General features: G+C 37.7%; 1 protein-coding gene and 1 long non-coding RNA gene across 2 annotated transcripts; one reads left to right on the top strand and one right to left on the bottom strand.

Annotated features, from left to right (window-relative positions):
- Positions 1-2,475: 2,475 nt before the first annotated feature.
- Positions 2,476-3,001, bottom strand: LOC109156572. Its single transcript, XR_002050053.1, has 3 exons — positions 2,915-3,001; positions 2,673-2,830; positions 2,476-2,586 (listed from the first exon to the last, which is right to left on the bottom strand). It is a non-coding gene; the product is annotated as an uncharacterized LOC109156572 (long non-coding RNA).
- Positions 3,002-11,147: 8,146 nt separating this feature from the next.
- Positions 11,148-11,444, top strand: LOC109156571 (rRNA 2'-O-methyltransferase fibrillarin-like). Its single transcript, XM_019304424.1, has one exon. It carries the CDS (start codon positions 11,148-11,150, stop codon positions 11,442-11,444), a length of 297 nt encoding a protein of 98 aa, XP_019159969.1.
- Positions 11,445-18,031: the final 6,587 nt, after the last annotated feature.

The following is an 18,031-nucleotide window of genomic DNA, read 5'->3' as shown; positions in this document are numbered from 1 at the left end:
TCCCGTCGTTCACCATCGCATATATATGAAAAAAAAAAAAACATAGATAGATATGTTACGATATGGATCTTAATTGTGTTATGTGACATCAATATTATTGGCCGACACGGGTCATTGAATTTTTTTCTACTAGCTTGATTGGGAGATTCTACGAGTTTTTGCGATCTTGCCCACATGGGTCATTGAATTTTTGTCTACTACCTTGATTGGGGGGAGATTCTACGAGTGTCTGCCATCTCCAAAAGCTCCAACTCGTTATCCCTTAGAACCCTGCCAAACAAAGAAGAAAAAAAAGTCAGTCACATACTCACATATAGGAGCATCATCTGTCCAAACTCCATTCACTTTAATCCGGTTCCTATTTCTTTTGATAATAGCGGAGTTGTGGTAAAATCGGGTGTTACAATCACCCACTCAAATCCACTTACATAATGATCATTTTTAATATACTAAAAGTTCATTTTTAATACATTGAATGTTAATTTATTGTGTTGAAGGTCGTTCACTATTTGGTATAATATTTAAAAATGAACTTGCATATTAAAAACAAACATTATACTAAAAATGAACGTTTATCTATGGTCCACATAATCCACATTGCAATGTGCATCATGAAGTAAAACTACGTCGTATCATTTCATTTGCATATACGTTATAGTATGAGTTCTATTGTTTAGTTTCATTTTTTGCACGTTCAAGTATCATTTTAATTACACTCCAAGATCATTTAAATTTTAATTACATTATCATTTGATAATATATGTTATTACACTTATAACTTTGTTTATTAGTATCATTTTTCACATGCACTAAGGTGAAAAGGCCGCCGGAAATTAAAGGTTTGAAAGAAGAGAGGAAGATAGAGAAAGCAAAGGGCTGGGACTCCATTTGGGAGAACTAGAGTTGGTGACACAAACTCCTTCTCCCAACAACAATAATCATGAGTATACATCTATATTTTCCAGTATTCCACCCACTCATGATTGCATTAATAATCTATCATAGGAGGAAAGAAATCACAATTACCATTTCATAAGAAACAAAATTTAACAATTGTACGTATAATTTTGAGATGTTTCAAACCTGCAAACCTCTACCTTCCTCCCACTCTTCAATTTCTTTAATTTATTAATTTATGTAAAGAATTTAAGAACTGTGCTCATAAGTTCTTATAGAAAATGTTGTACTGTATATATTATTATATGGTACTCTGTACAAGATTACAAAAATAAAAAAAAAATCAATGCCCATCGTCTTCTATTCTATAGGTTGGATTCCCCACTCTAAGGGACCCCCCACCCTCACACCGTAGTTCGTCTGCACTATAAAAAGATACAAATCACGATAATTCAATGACTCAATCAGCATGTAAGGCTAATTGCACCCAAATACTGTCAACACTGAACAAGCGAGCCCGTATCTTCTATTCTGTTCTATTTAATATGCACCCACAATCCCTTGCTGGGTACGCCACGGTGCACAACAAAGATCAAGTAATAGCCTGGTGGTGCAAGCTTGCCAGAGGACGGCGCCACGGCGGAGATGGTATCCTTGGCCACAGAGGTGAGTCCCAAAATCAGCATCCTTTGGCCCTCAGAGTACCCGTGAGTGGTGAAAGGCGGCGGATACATGGTAACCTTAATACTAGACATGTCCGCCGCATCATCTAGCTTGAAATGGATATTGAAATTCTTTCCATAAACCAATTCCGTTTGGGAAAGCTTCTCCACGATCTGCGGCCGAAACTTTTGCAGTGCGGGGGCTAAGTACGGCGGCGAGAATTTCTCGACGCGCATGTCGGTTGGGTATTTGGCTTTCATATCGTAGGAATCGTGGGTGTTACTTCCCGCTACTAAGATCTTAGCGTCGGGCAAAACCGCAGAAGTGGAATGGTACATTCTGGCAATTTTTGTTGGTGTCAACTCAGTAAACCTTTCCCCTTTCGGTTTATCCGGGCTGTAAAGCACCGGAGTGAAATTTGGTTCCTCCGCCCCGTCCCAACCAGAGGTCCGGTTTTCGCGCCATTAATTATGAGGACATTCCCATCGGGGAGAATCAACATATCTCCCATAACCCTCCCCGACGGCATCTCCTCAATTTCCCACTTGGCCCCTTCCTGATTCGCAACAATCCTGCCGCAATCCTTTAACGCCGGCGGAAATTGCCTCGGCGGATGCTCCGTGACCTTGAAGGCTTCGTGTGTATTGCCGCCGCAAACCAAAACCTCCGCCTTCACAAAATCATTCGCTTTGGTGAGTTTGAGAGGAAGAAGCGCGGATTGCCCCGAGGCCGGGTAGTTCCGGGACCCCCTGGCAGCTTAGGAAGCTCCCGAATCGTCTTTCCGGTTCTAGGGTTGAAATAATGGAGCGATCGTTGGCGAAGAGGAAGACATTGCCGTCGGGGAGGAGGTACACAAATGGATACAAATTATTCTCAGAAAGCCGTCGGTGGTTTCCTCGAGCAGCCGAAGGAAATTGTTTGTTCGGGAATTTAAGCTGATCTGGCGGGACAATTTCATAGTTGTGAGATTTTCTTCCTCCCACCACGATAAAATCACCATTTTCCAAGACTTGTTGAGAAGCATACCTGCCAGTTCAGTTCAACGTAGTAAATTAAATTAAATTAAATTAAATTAATTATTATAGATCAGAATTTGAAATAATAATGCTTACCATCTGTTTGCAGAAAGTCCAACATCTTCCTTGAAATCGCATAAATCGCAGGGTTCCAGGATTCTAATTCCTCGAAAACCTTTGTCGTAGCCTCCGGTGCTTATCAATTTTCCGGTGCTCGACAGCCCTCCCGACGAGCACCATGTATTCAGGCTCAACTAAACATACATGCATAAAAACAATATAATTAATTAATTAATGAAATAAATTGTACCCAGGCCAGGCCAGTATTATATATATACCTTGAGTGTCTTGACAACTTTAGCGGTGTCGAGATCATAGGTAACGCCATGAGCCCAGCAGTCTTCACGGCCCTATCATCTTTTCTGCACCACTTAGGATTCTGCATCAGTGCGGAGCGACCAAGATTAAGGATGCCATGGCTTGAATTGGAAGAACGGGATGACACGGCCGGACCAAGGGGCCCATCTGTCGCTGGTTGCCTAACGAACAACATAATACAAGAACTAATAATAAGCTACTGTTATTGACGCCATTGGAGAAACACGATCTTTTATTTATATCTAGCTTCTCCAATGGACTAATTCTTTTTATTTATTTCTCGATGTTCGATGTTCGATGTTCGATGTTCTTCGTCCTGCCTACCTCTTCACATATATATACTTGCATTATTGCGCTACTCAGATTCAAATGCCTACAATTATGGATATCCACTATTATATACAAACAAACTACCTAGCTCTTGCCTCATGCCCATCAAATTTTATTTTCTCAGCTCTCCCTCCCCTCCCCTCTTCTTTTTATTTTATTAAAATGTTAAGTTAATTAATTCATTGACAATTTTACATAATGCAATCAAACATTAGAAAGGAAAATGCATGTTTTTGGAAATTAAAATAACTTATTTTTCAGAAGTCATTTTTCTTGCGCCAGAAGCCATTTTTCTATCGCTTCTAAATGAACCCAAAGAAATTTATGATGCAATCCAGACTCTTATAGTTTATTTTGCTTTCAATTAGTTTATTTTGCTTAGTTTATGAACCAACGGACTTTCATTAGTTTATTTTGCTTTAAATCCAGACTCTTATATTTCTGCTTTTGGTTTAGTTATTGTTGATGTAAAGGAATTGTCATCCAGTGTTCATGGTGTTAATTTCTCCTGTGTTAAGCGATCTGCGAATCGTGCTGCCCACATTGGTGCTCGGGAAGCCGTTTCTGAGTTAGGTTGAGGGAATGGTTTGACATTCCACCTCATTTTCTTGTTGATTGTCTTAGCTTGCTTCTAATTTAATGAATTAAGTCCTTTAGAAAAAAAAAAAAAAAATTGGTCATGCAACAATAACACTAGGACTAAATGTGCATGTTCTAATAAATAAAAAAAATAGACTAAAAATGGGCTGTCACCTATAAATTTAAGACAAAAATAGAATTAACTCTTAAAACTAATATCATATATAAATCTTCTTTCCTCATCCTCATTCTCCTTCTCTTCTCCTCCTCCTCTTCTTCTCCTTTTTTTTTTAAAAAAAAAAAAAAGGTATTTTAATAAAAAGTTTAACATAAATTTGATCACTTTAGCCATTTTATCATGTCAAAAAATGCTAAAAAATTACATTATGTTCTTAATCCAAAATGCTAAACATTCGTGTTACGGTTAAAGCAACATTTTTGACTTGATATTTTGATTAAAAAAAAAAAACATATCTCTTTTTTCAAAGCCTTATTATTATAAATGTTACTAAATTATTAAATAAAAAAAGAAATAATTAACTTAAGAGATAAGACTATCACAAAATGATATAGTAAATTATCTCTTTCCAATTCATAAAGAGATGTGAAATGCATGATTTACGTACTCACTTACTATACAATATGAAAATTTGAGCACACTCTTTTTATTGAGGATTCCATGCTCCTTTGAAAGTAAAATTAGTAATGAAAGGTCTCACGTAATGAAATTAACTCTTAAAACTAATATCATATATAAAGAGTTAATTCCATTGAAGATCCCTTGTCTTTGGTGACAATTTCAAATTTAGTCACAGACTATCGTTTTTGTCATTTAACATCCCAGACTATTATTTTTTGGACGCTTTTAGTCCGTCTCATGACTTTTCTTATTTTTAGTAAGTGCATTTTTGTCTCTTTAAATTTTTCTTTTGTTATTTTTTCAATTTCAACTGCTTTAATTGTTTAGAAATTTACGAAAAGCCGGTTTGAAAAATATAGTTAGAAAAAAATCACAGGTTACCTAAAGCCCTAAACTAATTAAACCGGTTGAAACCGAAATAAAATAACAAAATAAAAATGTGTAAAGACAAAAAAAAAAAAAAAAAAAAAAAAAAAAAAAAAAAAAAAAAAAACCGTTACTAAAAATATGAAAAGTCATGACAAGGACTAAAAGTGTCCAAAAAATGATAGTCTGTGATGTTAAATGACAAAAATGATAGTCTGGGACTAAATTTGAAATTGACACCAAAGACAAAGGACCTCAAAAGGAATTAACTCCATATATAAATCTTCTTTCCTCTCCCTTGGCTTCCTCTTCCTCTCATTCTCCTCCTCCCCCTTCTTTCTAACCACTCATTCTCCTTCTTCTTCCTCTCCTTTAAAAAAAAAAAAAAAGCATTTTAATAAAAAAGTTCAACATAAATGTGATCACTTTAGTCATTTTATCATGTCAAAAATTGCAATGGGCCACCAATTTTCATTATGTATTTAATTCAAAAGGCTAAACATTAGTGTTACGCTTAAAGCAACATTTTTTACTTGATATTTCAATTTAAAAAAAAAAATAGATCTCTTTTTTCGAAACCTTATTATTATAAATGTTAATAAATTACTAAATAAAAAAAGAAAAAATTAACTTAAGACTATCACATATAGGGGCTGGTACCTAAATGTCAAAATGAATTTTGTCAAAAACACCAATACTGGAAGAAGAAGATGAATTAAAAGGTAGTTTGCTAAGATTGTCTAATTGACAACTTTCACAAACAATGTCCAGCTTGTTATTTGAACTAACATGAATTAAATTCTTAGTGCGTAATAATTGAACAGTGGATTTTTGCGGATGTCCAAGGTGTTGGTGCCACAGCTCTTCATTCTCTAACTTTTGTCTATTGGAAAAGTGTGCTTCCTTTGGTTTGGATTAAAAAAAAAAAAAAGATCCCCTTTACGTTGACCCACTATTATGGCTCGACTTGTTGCTCGTTCCTTAGTGCAGAAAATCTTATCGGTAAATTCACAATTTAAAAGGATATTGTCATATTAACTGACAAATAGAGAGTAAATTACGACTTAGTTGGGGTACATGATGGACATCACGGACTAATAAATCATTCTTACCATCAGAAACTAGAACATCCCCAACAGTATCTATTTTTAAGTGAGAACCATCACCAATGAATATTTAAAAATGACCACCATATTTGTTTTAAGATTTAGTAACATACCTGAGTTTGCAGTCATATGATTTGAGGCCATCTCGTGAGATAAGAAAAGAGGTAAGCCATCTTGCTAGGACTTGGGGCAATTCCATTGCACTGTCTTCGAAAAAGCGTAGAACTCTACGTGAAGTCGGTTGTCCCAATGGTGATGTCTTAGGAGATGAGAAAAAAATAGAGCAAAAAGAGGGAGTCATTTCTTATATCGGGATCACAAAAGACTTCCTCGGGTTAAAACAGAGAGATCTATTCCATGGGGAGTCGGTCTTTGGCATAAGGGTGGAAGTGTGTGAGAACCAGCGCTTATGTCGGGACCACAAAAAGTTTCCCCGATGTTAAAACACGAAGCTCCGTGCCGGGGTCGGTTGGTTTGTACACATCGTTCCCACTAGTGTGGCTCGGCTATAAGCCTTTGCAAGATAAGAGGTGAATACCAATTTTGGATTGCATGCTTGATGAATGGTGTGAGAGGGTATCCCTTTTTTAGTTTTCATCCTATCTTTTAGAAGTATGGGGCTTCCTTAGTATATTCCTTGAGTAGATTTAGTAAGGGTGCATGACTAGCATATTTATTACATGATATGAGGGACTTCACCCCCTCCGTTTGCGTGACACTTATCTTGATCGACCTTTGGAAGAATTAAGTTATCATTGAGTTGGGGTTAGGTGTATCTTTGACACTTAAGTGATCATTGGTTTGATTGAAACTTGTGATAAGTGTCAAAGACACACTTTTTTTGGGTTCATTTATGGTGAATTCTAAGCTAAAAACAATCCTTTGTGTAGCAATATCGTGCCAATTAGCTATGTTTTGCATTTTACTGTAAATTAACACCACACTTTGTGTTTTATATGTGTTTAAGTAAGCTTCGGCCTTAAACTAACGAGGCAAAGTGGCACAACCGGAGCGAAAGCGGGAAAAGAATACAAGCCGAGACCAAGCTACGAAGGTCACAAAGCGCGTTGCCGCGTGCGTTGTGGAGAGGCACAAATAGAGCTGATTTCCAGAATGTTCAACTCGTATCACAACGTGCTTTGTGACGCGCGTTGGACGGAATAAGTTCCCAAACAACGAGCGTTGCCCGGGCATTGAAGGCTGCGTGGAAGAGCTGCGGAAGGGATTGAAAGGGGGGGATAAATAAGAAATTCTAGATCAGATTTGGAGAGGACATTTGGTAGGTTTTTAGAATACTTCGATAGCTTAGCATTATGAGATTGAAGAGAGAGCAATTTGTAGAGAGATATTAATAGATTCAAGCTTGGATTTCTTGGGAGATTCATTGAAGGAAGAGATTGACAAACTCCAAATTCAAGAGATCTTGCAAGGCTTCTTTTATTTCCTAATCTATTTGTTTGGTATTATCTCTACTCTTTTCATTTCTATTTGCTTGGTTAGGTTTACATTTATGAATGCTTTTATGATTTCTATGGCTATTGTAGGCTAGCTTAGCTAGGGTTTGAATTGTGAAAGTGTGTGATGATGATGCTTTTGTGACTTAGTTCTTGAATTAGGGATTGATTGATTGCAATGCTTCTATGTCTTGTTGTTGGGGATTGATTTGTTTGCATCAGAGGAACTTGATCACCTCCTATGGTTGTTTGAGGGATTGACCTATGCTAGGTCAATCCAAGCTCCCATCCTTGGCATTTCCTAGCTCAGGAACCCTACAGGGCTTGGCTGGGAAGGAGTTGTAGGCAAGGTATTTGTGGAAAAGTTTAGGTGAGGCCTAAACAAGTCCTAGTAGTATAACTTACGGAAGGAGACAAGCCACTCTCTAGACTTAGCATTTGCATCCTCTTTCCCTACGTCTAATGATTCTATAAGCATCTTAATCCACACTAAGCAATTCAACCCTATCTACCTTTCATTTTATTACCACTTGTTAGCATTCATTTTACTAGTTCACTATGACGTTTATCTTTTGTGTGCGCGTGACATGCAGTCAAACAATACCGATGTCTTTACTTTCTGACGTTAGCAACTTAGGGGTAACTCCGAGCAGCCATCCCTTGAGAATGGCATAATCCGGAAATCATCCCAACACAATCAACTCTTACGCTATACCTAGCAAGAGTGAAGTAGCGAAAAACGCGATAATCAATTCTTTCCAACTTTTCTATTCGTACTATAGTTCTACATTAAAATTCATATTCTAATATTTTAAAATAGTGTAATACAATTCCTAATAAAATATATTCTTTCCTACTTTTCTATTCGTACGATAATTCCATTTCAAAATTCCTATTTGTAATACAATAGGACAATATTAAAACACTTTTATAATATGACAATACAAATACTAGAAATAGGAAGCAACATATATTATAAGTATTGTTAATTTTATCGTTATTATAATATATATAATATTATTCCTTTTCCTGTTAAAAAATTATATTCTCCATTAATTCTCTGTTAAATTTACTAAATTTCAAACTCCCATTAAAACTCAACTGCACGTCTAAATTATTAAGATTAAAATAAAAAAAAAGAATCCTAAAAAACATGCATGCTTAATTCCTAGTTAAAATCAAACTCAATCTCCCAGCTCCATGATGTACTCAAACACTCCTAAATCACCTATAAATATAGCCCAAAACCTAGCACTCCATCACCAAGACTAAAACAGAAGATTGAGGAAGAGCAATTTGGAGCTTGGCTTTACAATTTGGAGCATCCCATTGTATTAACATTAGTTTCCTTTTTTGGTGATTATGCAATTTATGTTTCTTTAATGTTGCAGTATAAAATGCTATATCATGTTTTAGTTTCCTTTTATATTTATTTATTAACTGTTTTATATTATAGTTTTTTTAAGGAAACTGGGATATATTAAATCAACATCGAAATACAATCAGGTGGGTGAGTAATCCACACCCCAAGGAAAGAAGAGGAACCAGCAGCTTGTCTGAGCACATGAGCCATGTGATTCGCTGGCTTTTTTTCATGGCCTCGCTAGTCTTTAATTGGCACAGCTTAGCATCATGAAGTTCTTCTATGCATGGCGTACTCAGAGGTCCATTGTTTGCATCTGCCACCCACAACTGACCTCAAACTAACGTATCTTTACCGCCTCCCACCCGCCGAATAGCTCCTCTTCGCAATAACCCTTGACCCGCGTGAATGCTCCTCCATAGATAGCTACGGTTGTGGCCAATGTTCGCCCCTAGGAAACTAGCATTGGGAAAATACCTCGCTTTCAGAATTTGGCACATCAACGAATCGAACAGGGTCTTGTGAGGATCCGCCAGCCTTGAATTTTCACATATTGTAGAAAGTATTCCACCCAGGCAGTGGTGATCATCGTTCTCAATTTTATTGGGTAATAACATATTAATAGTTTCAATCTTTCTTAAAAATCTTATTTCAATATGTAACTAATTTCTTTTATTATTAGGTTGATGTTGAGGCATAGTGCTGGATTGAAGAATAAAGTGATGACTTAGAAGCGTTCAAGTATTGTGTAGCTTTTTCCTCTTTTATATGTATCACATTTTACAATAGGTTTCAAGTATTATGTAATATACAAATATGCTTTTCTCAAGTGTATTAAGATTTTTTTTTTGAAAATTCAAGTGTATTAAGATTGATTCTATTATACAAATATGCTTTTTTCAAGTGTATTAAGATTGATTCTATTATTTTGAACAATAATATTTAGGGAATTGTGTTCTTCGATCTCCAGTACACTAAAAAATTTATTCTATTGGATTCAAATAACTTAATAACTTAATGTATCAATAGATTGGCAATGGTGAAGTTGTGGGTGATAGTTCAGTGGTAAAGAGACCCCTTGTGAGTGAGTTCTCATCAACACAAACAACAAAGAAGAAAGGGTTTCTCAGTGTTAAACTTGAAGGAAACTCATTGAGTATAATTTGTGTGGTTGAAGGGTCTGTTCTGTATGGACAATGGACAATGATGCCCGGTGGCACATAAGGTTGTATACATTTATTTATTTATTATTATTGGGTTTCAAAGACAATTGTGCCCTGTGGCACATAAGGTTGTTTACTCTGGGCTACTAGTGGCACATAAGCTTTTCTAAGGTTTTGTAAAGCTCATGTAATCAGTGAATTTTCAAGTTTTCCAAGCACTTATTCTTCCAAGTACGTGATTGCACTGCAATCAAACTGTTTGAATGGTTGAATTTATTAGATTATGGAAATTACATAAATATGTAAATATTATTATTCTTAGAATATTTTAGATTAATTGTATTATTATGTACCTTATTTAGGAATATAAGTGTTGCCCATAATTGTATATATGAGGCTCAAGGCAAATCAATAAACTCAGGGAAAATAATATTTCTTACATGGTATTAGAGCAACCCAGGTTTTTATCCTTTAAACTTTATTCGTCATTTTCTTCCTCCCTGGGCAGCCATATCAATGGCAGACAATACAATTGGCCAAAACTACTCTTCTTCCTCTAAATCTCAACCTACTCCTTCCTCCTCTCTTTTACTTCATCCGGCTCTCACCGTTTCTAATATCAATACCTTCATCAAGGTCACATTTGATAATGAAAAAGGCCAATATATTACCTGGTCAGAACTATTCAAAATACATGCCAAAGCATATAAAGTTCTAGACCAAATCATTCCTCCATCCAAGGAGGCAGCGAAATTGGATTCTTCCCCATCTCTTAAAGATACGGATCCCGAACTCTGGTCAAGAGTTGACGCCAATGGATTTACGGCACAATCTCTGAAGATCTTCTGCATACCATTATTGAACGAAATTCTACCGCTGAACTCGCGTGGAACAGGCTAGAGGAGATTTTTTCAAACAATAAAAATTCAAGGGCACTCTACCTGGAACAAGAGTTTTCTGCGGTTCGGATGGAGAAGTTTCCAGATGACTCTTCCTACTGCCAGCATCTAAAAACACTAGCATAACAATTATCAAATGTTGGCGCTCCTGTATCAAACAACAGGTTAGTACTTCGACTTGTCTCCGGTTTAACTGATGCATGTGCTACCGTTGGAACACAAATTCGACACGACGACCCCATTCCCCTTTTTTTTACAAAGCCCGATCCATGAATATCTTGGAGGAAACAACGATGGCGAAAAAGGCTGCTAACCCCTACGATCCCACTGCTCTTCACGCGTCTGCCGATGATCAATCTGCCAGAAATTATGGGGAAAATCGAGGAGGTCGCGGTGGCAGAAACAACGGCTTTGTTTCACGCGGTGGCAACTCTAACCGTGGTGGTAGCTCTGGTTCTCGAGGCAGCCACTCCACAAATCGCGGCGACAGAAGAGGCGGTCGCCAATCTCCCGGCAGGGGCAGAGGAAATCGTGGTGGCCGACAAACACAATACCAGCCGCACAACACATTCTGGCAGAACGCTAATTAGCAAAATTGGTCTTATCCACCCATGTGGAATGGGCCATGGCAACCTTGGGCTACTCCACCTTGTCCATATCCTACCACACCAGCCCAATGGCAAAGAAATCAACCACCACTAGCCTCACAATCAATACTTGGACCAAGACCATCCCAAGCTCACTTGGCATCAACAAATTTGGGCCAATCTTCGTATACACCAACTGATATTCAACAGGCTATGCATACTTTCTCAATTGCCCCTCCTGATGATCAATGGTACATGGATACAGGAGCTACATCTCACATGACTTCAAATGGAGGTAACCTTACATCTTATTCTAATATGAATAAAAATAAAATTATTATTGTTGGTAGTGGTGATACAATTCCAATTAGTGGTTGTGGCAATACTTTTTGACCAATTCCTCATCCTCCCTTAAATTTAAATAATGTCTTGCATGTTCCAAAATTGATTAAAAATCTAGTCTCCGTAAGAAAATTCACTACTGATAATGATGTCACAGTTGAATTTGATCGTAACGGATTTTCTGTGAAGGATTTTTAGACAGGGATGCACTTAATGAGATGTGACAGCACATGAGACTTATATCCAATTACTACAAGGCCTTATTTTCACACATCAACACCCTCTAATTTTGCCGTGTTATCTCCCCAACTATGGCATAACCGACTAGGGCATCCGGGAGCTCTTATTTTAATTTCTTTACGCAAAAATAATACTATTATTTGCAATAAATTTAGGGGAAATTTTTTTTTTTTTGTGATTCTTGCTCACTTGGGAAACAAGTTAAATTACCTTTTTATGACTCATTATCCTTTACTTCATTTCCTTTTGATATTGTGCACAGTGAACTATGGTCGTCACCTACCCTAAGTTCGGGTGGGCATCGTTATTATGTTTTTATTTCTTGATGATTTTACAAACTTTTTATGGACGTTTCCAATTGCTAACAAATCTCGGGTATATTCAATCTTTCTATCTTATCGTACTTATATCAAAACCCCATTTGAAAAAGAAATAAAATGTTTTCAATGTGATAATGGAACGGAATATGATAATAGGCCCTTTCACAAGCTTTGTAAATTAAATGGTATGAGTTTTCACTTTTCTTGTCCTCATACATCTTCTCAAAATGGAAAGGATGAAAGGAAAATTCAAACAATTAATAATATTACTCGAACTCTTCTTGCCCATGCCTCTCTACCTCCTTCATTCTGGCACCATGCACTACAAATGGCCACGTATTTACTCAACATTCTTCCCAATAAAAAGCTTGCTTATCAAACACCCACAAAAATTCTTTATCAAAAGGATCTCTCTTATTCTCATCTTCGGATTTTTGGATGTTTATGCTATCCATTAATTCCATCCACCTCACGTAAAAAATTGCAAGCCAGATCATCACCTTGTGTTTTTTTGGGATATCCGACAAATCATAGAGGTTATAAATGTTACGACTTATCAAGTCGAAAAATAATCATTTCAAGGCATGTAACTTTTGATGAAAACACCTTTCCCTTTTCCAAATTACATGCTACTAATGTCTCCACTTATGAGTTTTTGGATGCAGGCCGGCCTATATCTTAACCCGTACTTATCTCACGGCCTAACTCCAACTCTTGGAGTCGAGGACCAAAATATATCACCTCTTCATTCTCCCATACAATCTCAGCAAAGTTCAGCGCATTTTCCCTCTCATGAGATAACCCCACAACAATACACTTCTCCTACACCCGCAACACCATTAGGAAATAGATCATCACAGTCCAATCTTTCATCTCGGCCCACTACATGCCTCGCCTCAACCCACACCTTCATCATCTCCAAACTCTCAGCCCACACCACCAACTCCACTAACCACCAATCAATCTACCCAAATAAGTCCACAAATAAATCACACTCATTCTCCTCAAATGACCACAAGAGCGCAACATGGAATTTTTAAACCTAGAAAACTCTTCAATCTTCACACCACTACTACGACCTCCATATCTCCCCTACCTATGAACCCAATACATGCTTTAAAAGACATAATTGGAACATTTCTATGAAGGATGAATACGATGCTTTAATTAAAAATAAGATGTGGGACTTAGTGCCCCATCCATCCAATGCTAATATTATTCAAAGTTTGTGGATTTTCAGGCATAAAAAGAAATTTGATGGTTAATCTGAGCGGCACAAAGCCCGCCTTGTAGGAGATGGTGCAGGACAACAGACTGGCATAGACTGTGGTGAAACTTTTAGTCTGGTGGTGAAATCGACAACCATTCGTACAGTACTTAGCATTGCAATATCTACCACAAGAATCCTTAGTTAGAGTGGGATTTCAACTCAGCACCTTTTGAGTGAGATTTTGAGAAGAGTTGCTCTTTGGAGAGCACAGTACGATGAAAGTTGTAAACTGTGTTCGGGGGGGGGGGGGGGGGGGGGGGGGGGGGAGGGGAATTATTGTCCATCGTTGGCCTCTATGGTAGAATCAGTCGGGGACCTGAGAGGCTGTGGTTTACCCTGCGGCGGATGTCAGCGGTTCGAGTCCGCTTATCTCCAACTCCTTAACTGAGGCGATCCAAAAGCTTTATGATAGGACCCAATTTTTCCGATTCGGCGTTTCGATCTATGGTTTCTCATTCATGGACGTTGATAAGTTCCATCCATTTAGAAGCACCTTAGGATGGCATAGCCTTAAAAGTGAAGGGCGAGGTTCAAATGAGGAAAGGCTTACGGTGGATACCTAGGCACCCAGAGATGAAGAAGGGCATAGTAATCGACGAAATGCTTCGGGGAGTTGAAAATAAGCATAGATCTGGAGATTCCCAAATAGGGCAACCTTTCGAACTGCTGCTGAATCCATGGGCAGTCAAGAGACAACCTGGCGAACTGAAACATCTTAGTAGCCAGAGGAAAAGAAAGCAAAATATGAATACGCAACACAATTAAATATGAATATGCAACACAATTAATAATCATAAAATAATATGTTGGACTTTAAACTATAAGCTACCATGTATTAAAAAAATAGATACAAAATGATAGAAACTTAAAACCATAATCTACATGTATTTTTTTTCAACATTTAACACTACAAAATGTGAATATGCAACACAATTAATAAGAGAAATATAGATTATGGTTACAAGGTGCACAATGGATTGCTGAAATCTACCACCTGTGATGCTATTGAGAAATATAGATCACTCATTAGGACAGTGTAATGGTTACAAGGTTGGTTGATCATGTTTTGGAAGCTCAGATTATGTGTGAAACGAATGCAGGAACAAAGGTTTTATTTCCTCTAATGTCGTTAACACCTTCTGATTCAAGATTGCCTTTCAAGTTCCAAAGAAAAACAATTTTCTTTTATGCTATCATATGTCATGATAATAAATAAAAGTCAATGGCAAACACTATCACACGTGGGATTATTTTTTAGAAGGCCGGTCTTTAATCATGGTCAAATTTACGTAGAAGTCAAGAGTAAGTAAATTTAGGAGATTAAAAATTTTGATATGTGGGGATATTGTACCATCTGTAAGTACGATTAAAAATGTCGTATAGAAAGAAGTTTTCAATAATGGATAATCCAATTGCATCAATAATTTCTAATTAGTAATTAGAAAAAAAAATGAAAAAATAAGAACATAGTCTGGGGGCGGATGTAGCCAAGTGGATTAAGGCGGTGGATTGTGAATCCACTATGCGCGGGTTCAATTCCCCGTCGTTCACCCATCGCATATATATGAAAAAAAAAAACATAGATAGATATGTTACGATATGGATCTTATTGTGTTATGTGACATCAATATTATTGCCGACACGGGTCATTGAATTTTTTTCTACTAGCTTGATTGGGGAGATTCTACGAGTTTTTGCGATCTTGCCCACATGGGTCATTGAATTTTTGTCTACTACCTTGATTGGGGAGATTCTACGAGTGTCTGCCATCTCCAAAAGCTCCAACTCGTTATCCCTTAGAACCCTGCCAAACAAAGAAGAAAAAAAAGTCAGTCACATACTCACATATAGGAGCATCATCTGTCCAAACTCCATCACTTTAATCCGGTTCCTATTTCTTTTGATAATAGCGGAGTTGTGGTAAAATCGGTGTTACAATCACCCACTCAAATCCACTTACATAATGATCATTTTTAATATACTAAAAGTTCATTTTTAATACATTGAATGTTAATTTATTGTGTTGAAGGTCGTTCACTATTTGGTATAATATTTAAAAATGAACTTGCATATTAAAAACAAACATTATACTAAAAATGAACGTTTATCTATGGTCCACATAATCCACATTGCAATGTGCATCATGAAGTAAAACTACGTCGTATCATTTCATTTGCATATACGTTATAGTATTGTTTAGTTTCATTTTTTGCACGTTCAAGTATCATTTTAATTACACTCCAAGATCATTTAAATTTTAATTACATTATCATTTGATAATATATGTTATTACACTTATAACTTTGTTTATTAGTATCATTTTTCACATGCACTAAGGTGAAAAGGCCGCCGGAAATTAAAGGTTTGAAAGAAGAGAGGAAGATAGAGAAAGCAAAGGGCTGGGACTCCATTTGGGAGAACTAGAGTTGGTGACACAAACTCCTTCTCCCAACAACAATAATCATGAGTATACATCTATATTTTCCAGTATTCCACCCACTCATGATTGCATTAATAATCTATCATAGGAGGAAAGAAATCACAATTACCATTTCATAAGAAACAAAATTTAACAATTGTACGTATAATTTTGAGATGTTTCAAACCTGCAAACCTCTACCTTCCTCCCACTCTTCAATTTCTTTAATTTATTAATTTATGTAAAGAATTTAAGAACTGTGCTCATAAGTTCTTATAGAAAATGTTGTACTGTATATATTATTATATGGTACTCTGTACAAGATTACAAAAATAAAAAAAAATCAATGCCCATCGTCTTCTATTCTATAGGTTGGATTCCCCACTCTAAGGGACCCCCCACCCCTCACACCGTAGTTCGTCTGCACTATAAAAAGATACAAATCACGATAATTCAATGACTCAATCAGCATGTAAGGCTAATTGCACCCAAATACTGTCAACACTGAACAAGCGAGCCCGTATCTTCTATTCTGTTCTATTTAATATGCACCCACAATCCCTTGCTGGGTACGCCACGGTGCACAACAAAGATCAAGTAATAGCCTGGTGGTGCAAGCTTGCCAGAGGACGGCGCCACGGCGGAGATGGTATCCTTGGCCACAGAGGTGAGTCCCAAAATCAGCATCCTTTGGCCCTCAGAGTACCCGTGAGTGGTGAAAGGCGGCGGATACATGGTAACCTTAATACTAGACATGTCCGCCGCATCATCTAGCTTGAAATGGATATTGAAATTCTTTCCATAAACCAATTCCGTTTGGGAAAGCTTCTCCACGATCTGCGGCCGAAACTTTTGCAGTGCGGGGCTAAGTACGGCGGCGAGAATTTCTCGACGCGCATGTCGGTTGGGTATTTGGGCTTTCATATCGTAGGAATCGTGGGTGTTACTTCCCGCTACTAAGATCTTAGCGTCGGGCAAACCGCAGAAGTGGAATGGTACATTCTGGCAATTTTTGTTGGTGTCAACTCAGTAAACCTTTCCCCTTTCGGTTTATCCGGGCTGTAAAGCACCGGAGTGAAATTTGGTTCCTCCGCCCCGTCCCAACCAGAGGTCCCGGTTTTCGCGCCATTAATTATGAGGACATTCCATCGGGAGAATCAACATATCTCCCATAACCCTCCCCGACGGCATCTCCTCAATTTCCCACTTGGCCCCTTCCTGATTCGCAACAATCCTGCCGCAATCCTTTAACGCCGGCGGAAATTGCCTCGGCGGATGCTCCGTGACCTTGAAGGCTTCGTGTGTATTGCCGCCGCAAACCAAAACCTCCGCCTTCACAAAATCATTCGCTTTGGTGAGTTTGAGAGGAAGAAGCGCGGATTGCCCGAGGCCGGGTAGTTCCGGGACCCCCCTGGCAGCTTAGGAAGCTCCCGAATCGTCTTTCCGGTTCTAGGGTTGAAAATAATGGAGCGATCGTTGGCGAAGAGGAAGACATTGCCGTCGGGGAGGAGGTACACAAATGGATACAAATTATTCTCCAGAAAGCCGTCGGTGGTTTCCTCGAGCAGCCGAAGCGGAAATTGTTTGTTCGGAATTTAAGCTGATCTGGCGGGACAATTTCATAGTTGTGAGATTTTCTTCCTCCCACCACGATAAAATCACCATTTTCCAAGACTTGTTGAGAAGCATACCTGCCAGTTCAGTTCAACGTAGTAAATTAAATTAAATTAAATTAAATTTATTATAAGATCAGAATTTGAAAATAATAATGCTTACCATCTGTTTGCAAAAGTCCAACATCTTCCTTGAAATCGCATAAATCGCAGGGTTCCAGGATTCTAATTCCTCGAAAACCTTTGTCGTAGCCTCCGGTGCTTATCAATTTTCCGGTGCTCGACAGCCCTCCGACGAGCACCATGTATTCAGGCTCAACTAAACATACATGCATAAAAACAATATAATTAATTAATTAATGAAATAAATTGTACCCAGGCCAGGC

This window comes from Ipomoea nil, unplaced genomic scaffold (assembly GCF_001879475.1).
Source record: "Ipomoea nil cultivar Tokyo-kokei standard unplaced genomic scaffold, Asagao_1.1 scaffold2739, whole genome shotgun sequence".
Taxonomy (NCBI): domain Eukaryota; kingdom Viridiplantae; phylum Streptophyta; class Magnoliopsida; order Solanales; family Convolvulaceae; genus Ipomoea; species Ipomoea nil.
Note: the sequence above shows the minus strand (reverse complement) of the source record. Positions and strands in the feature narration are given on the sequence as shown.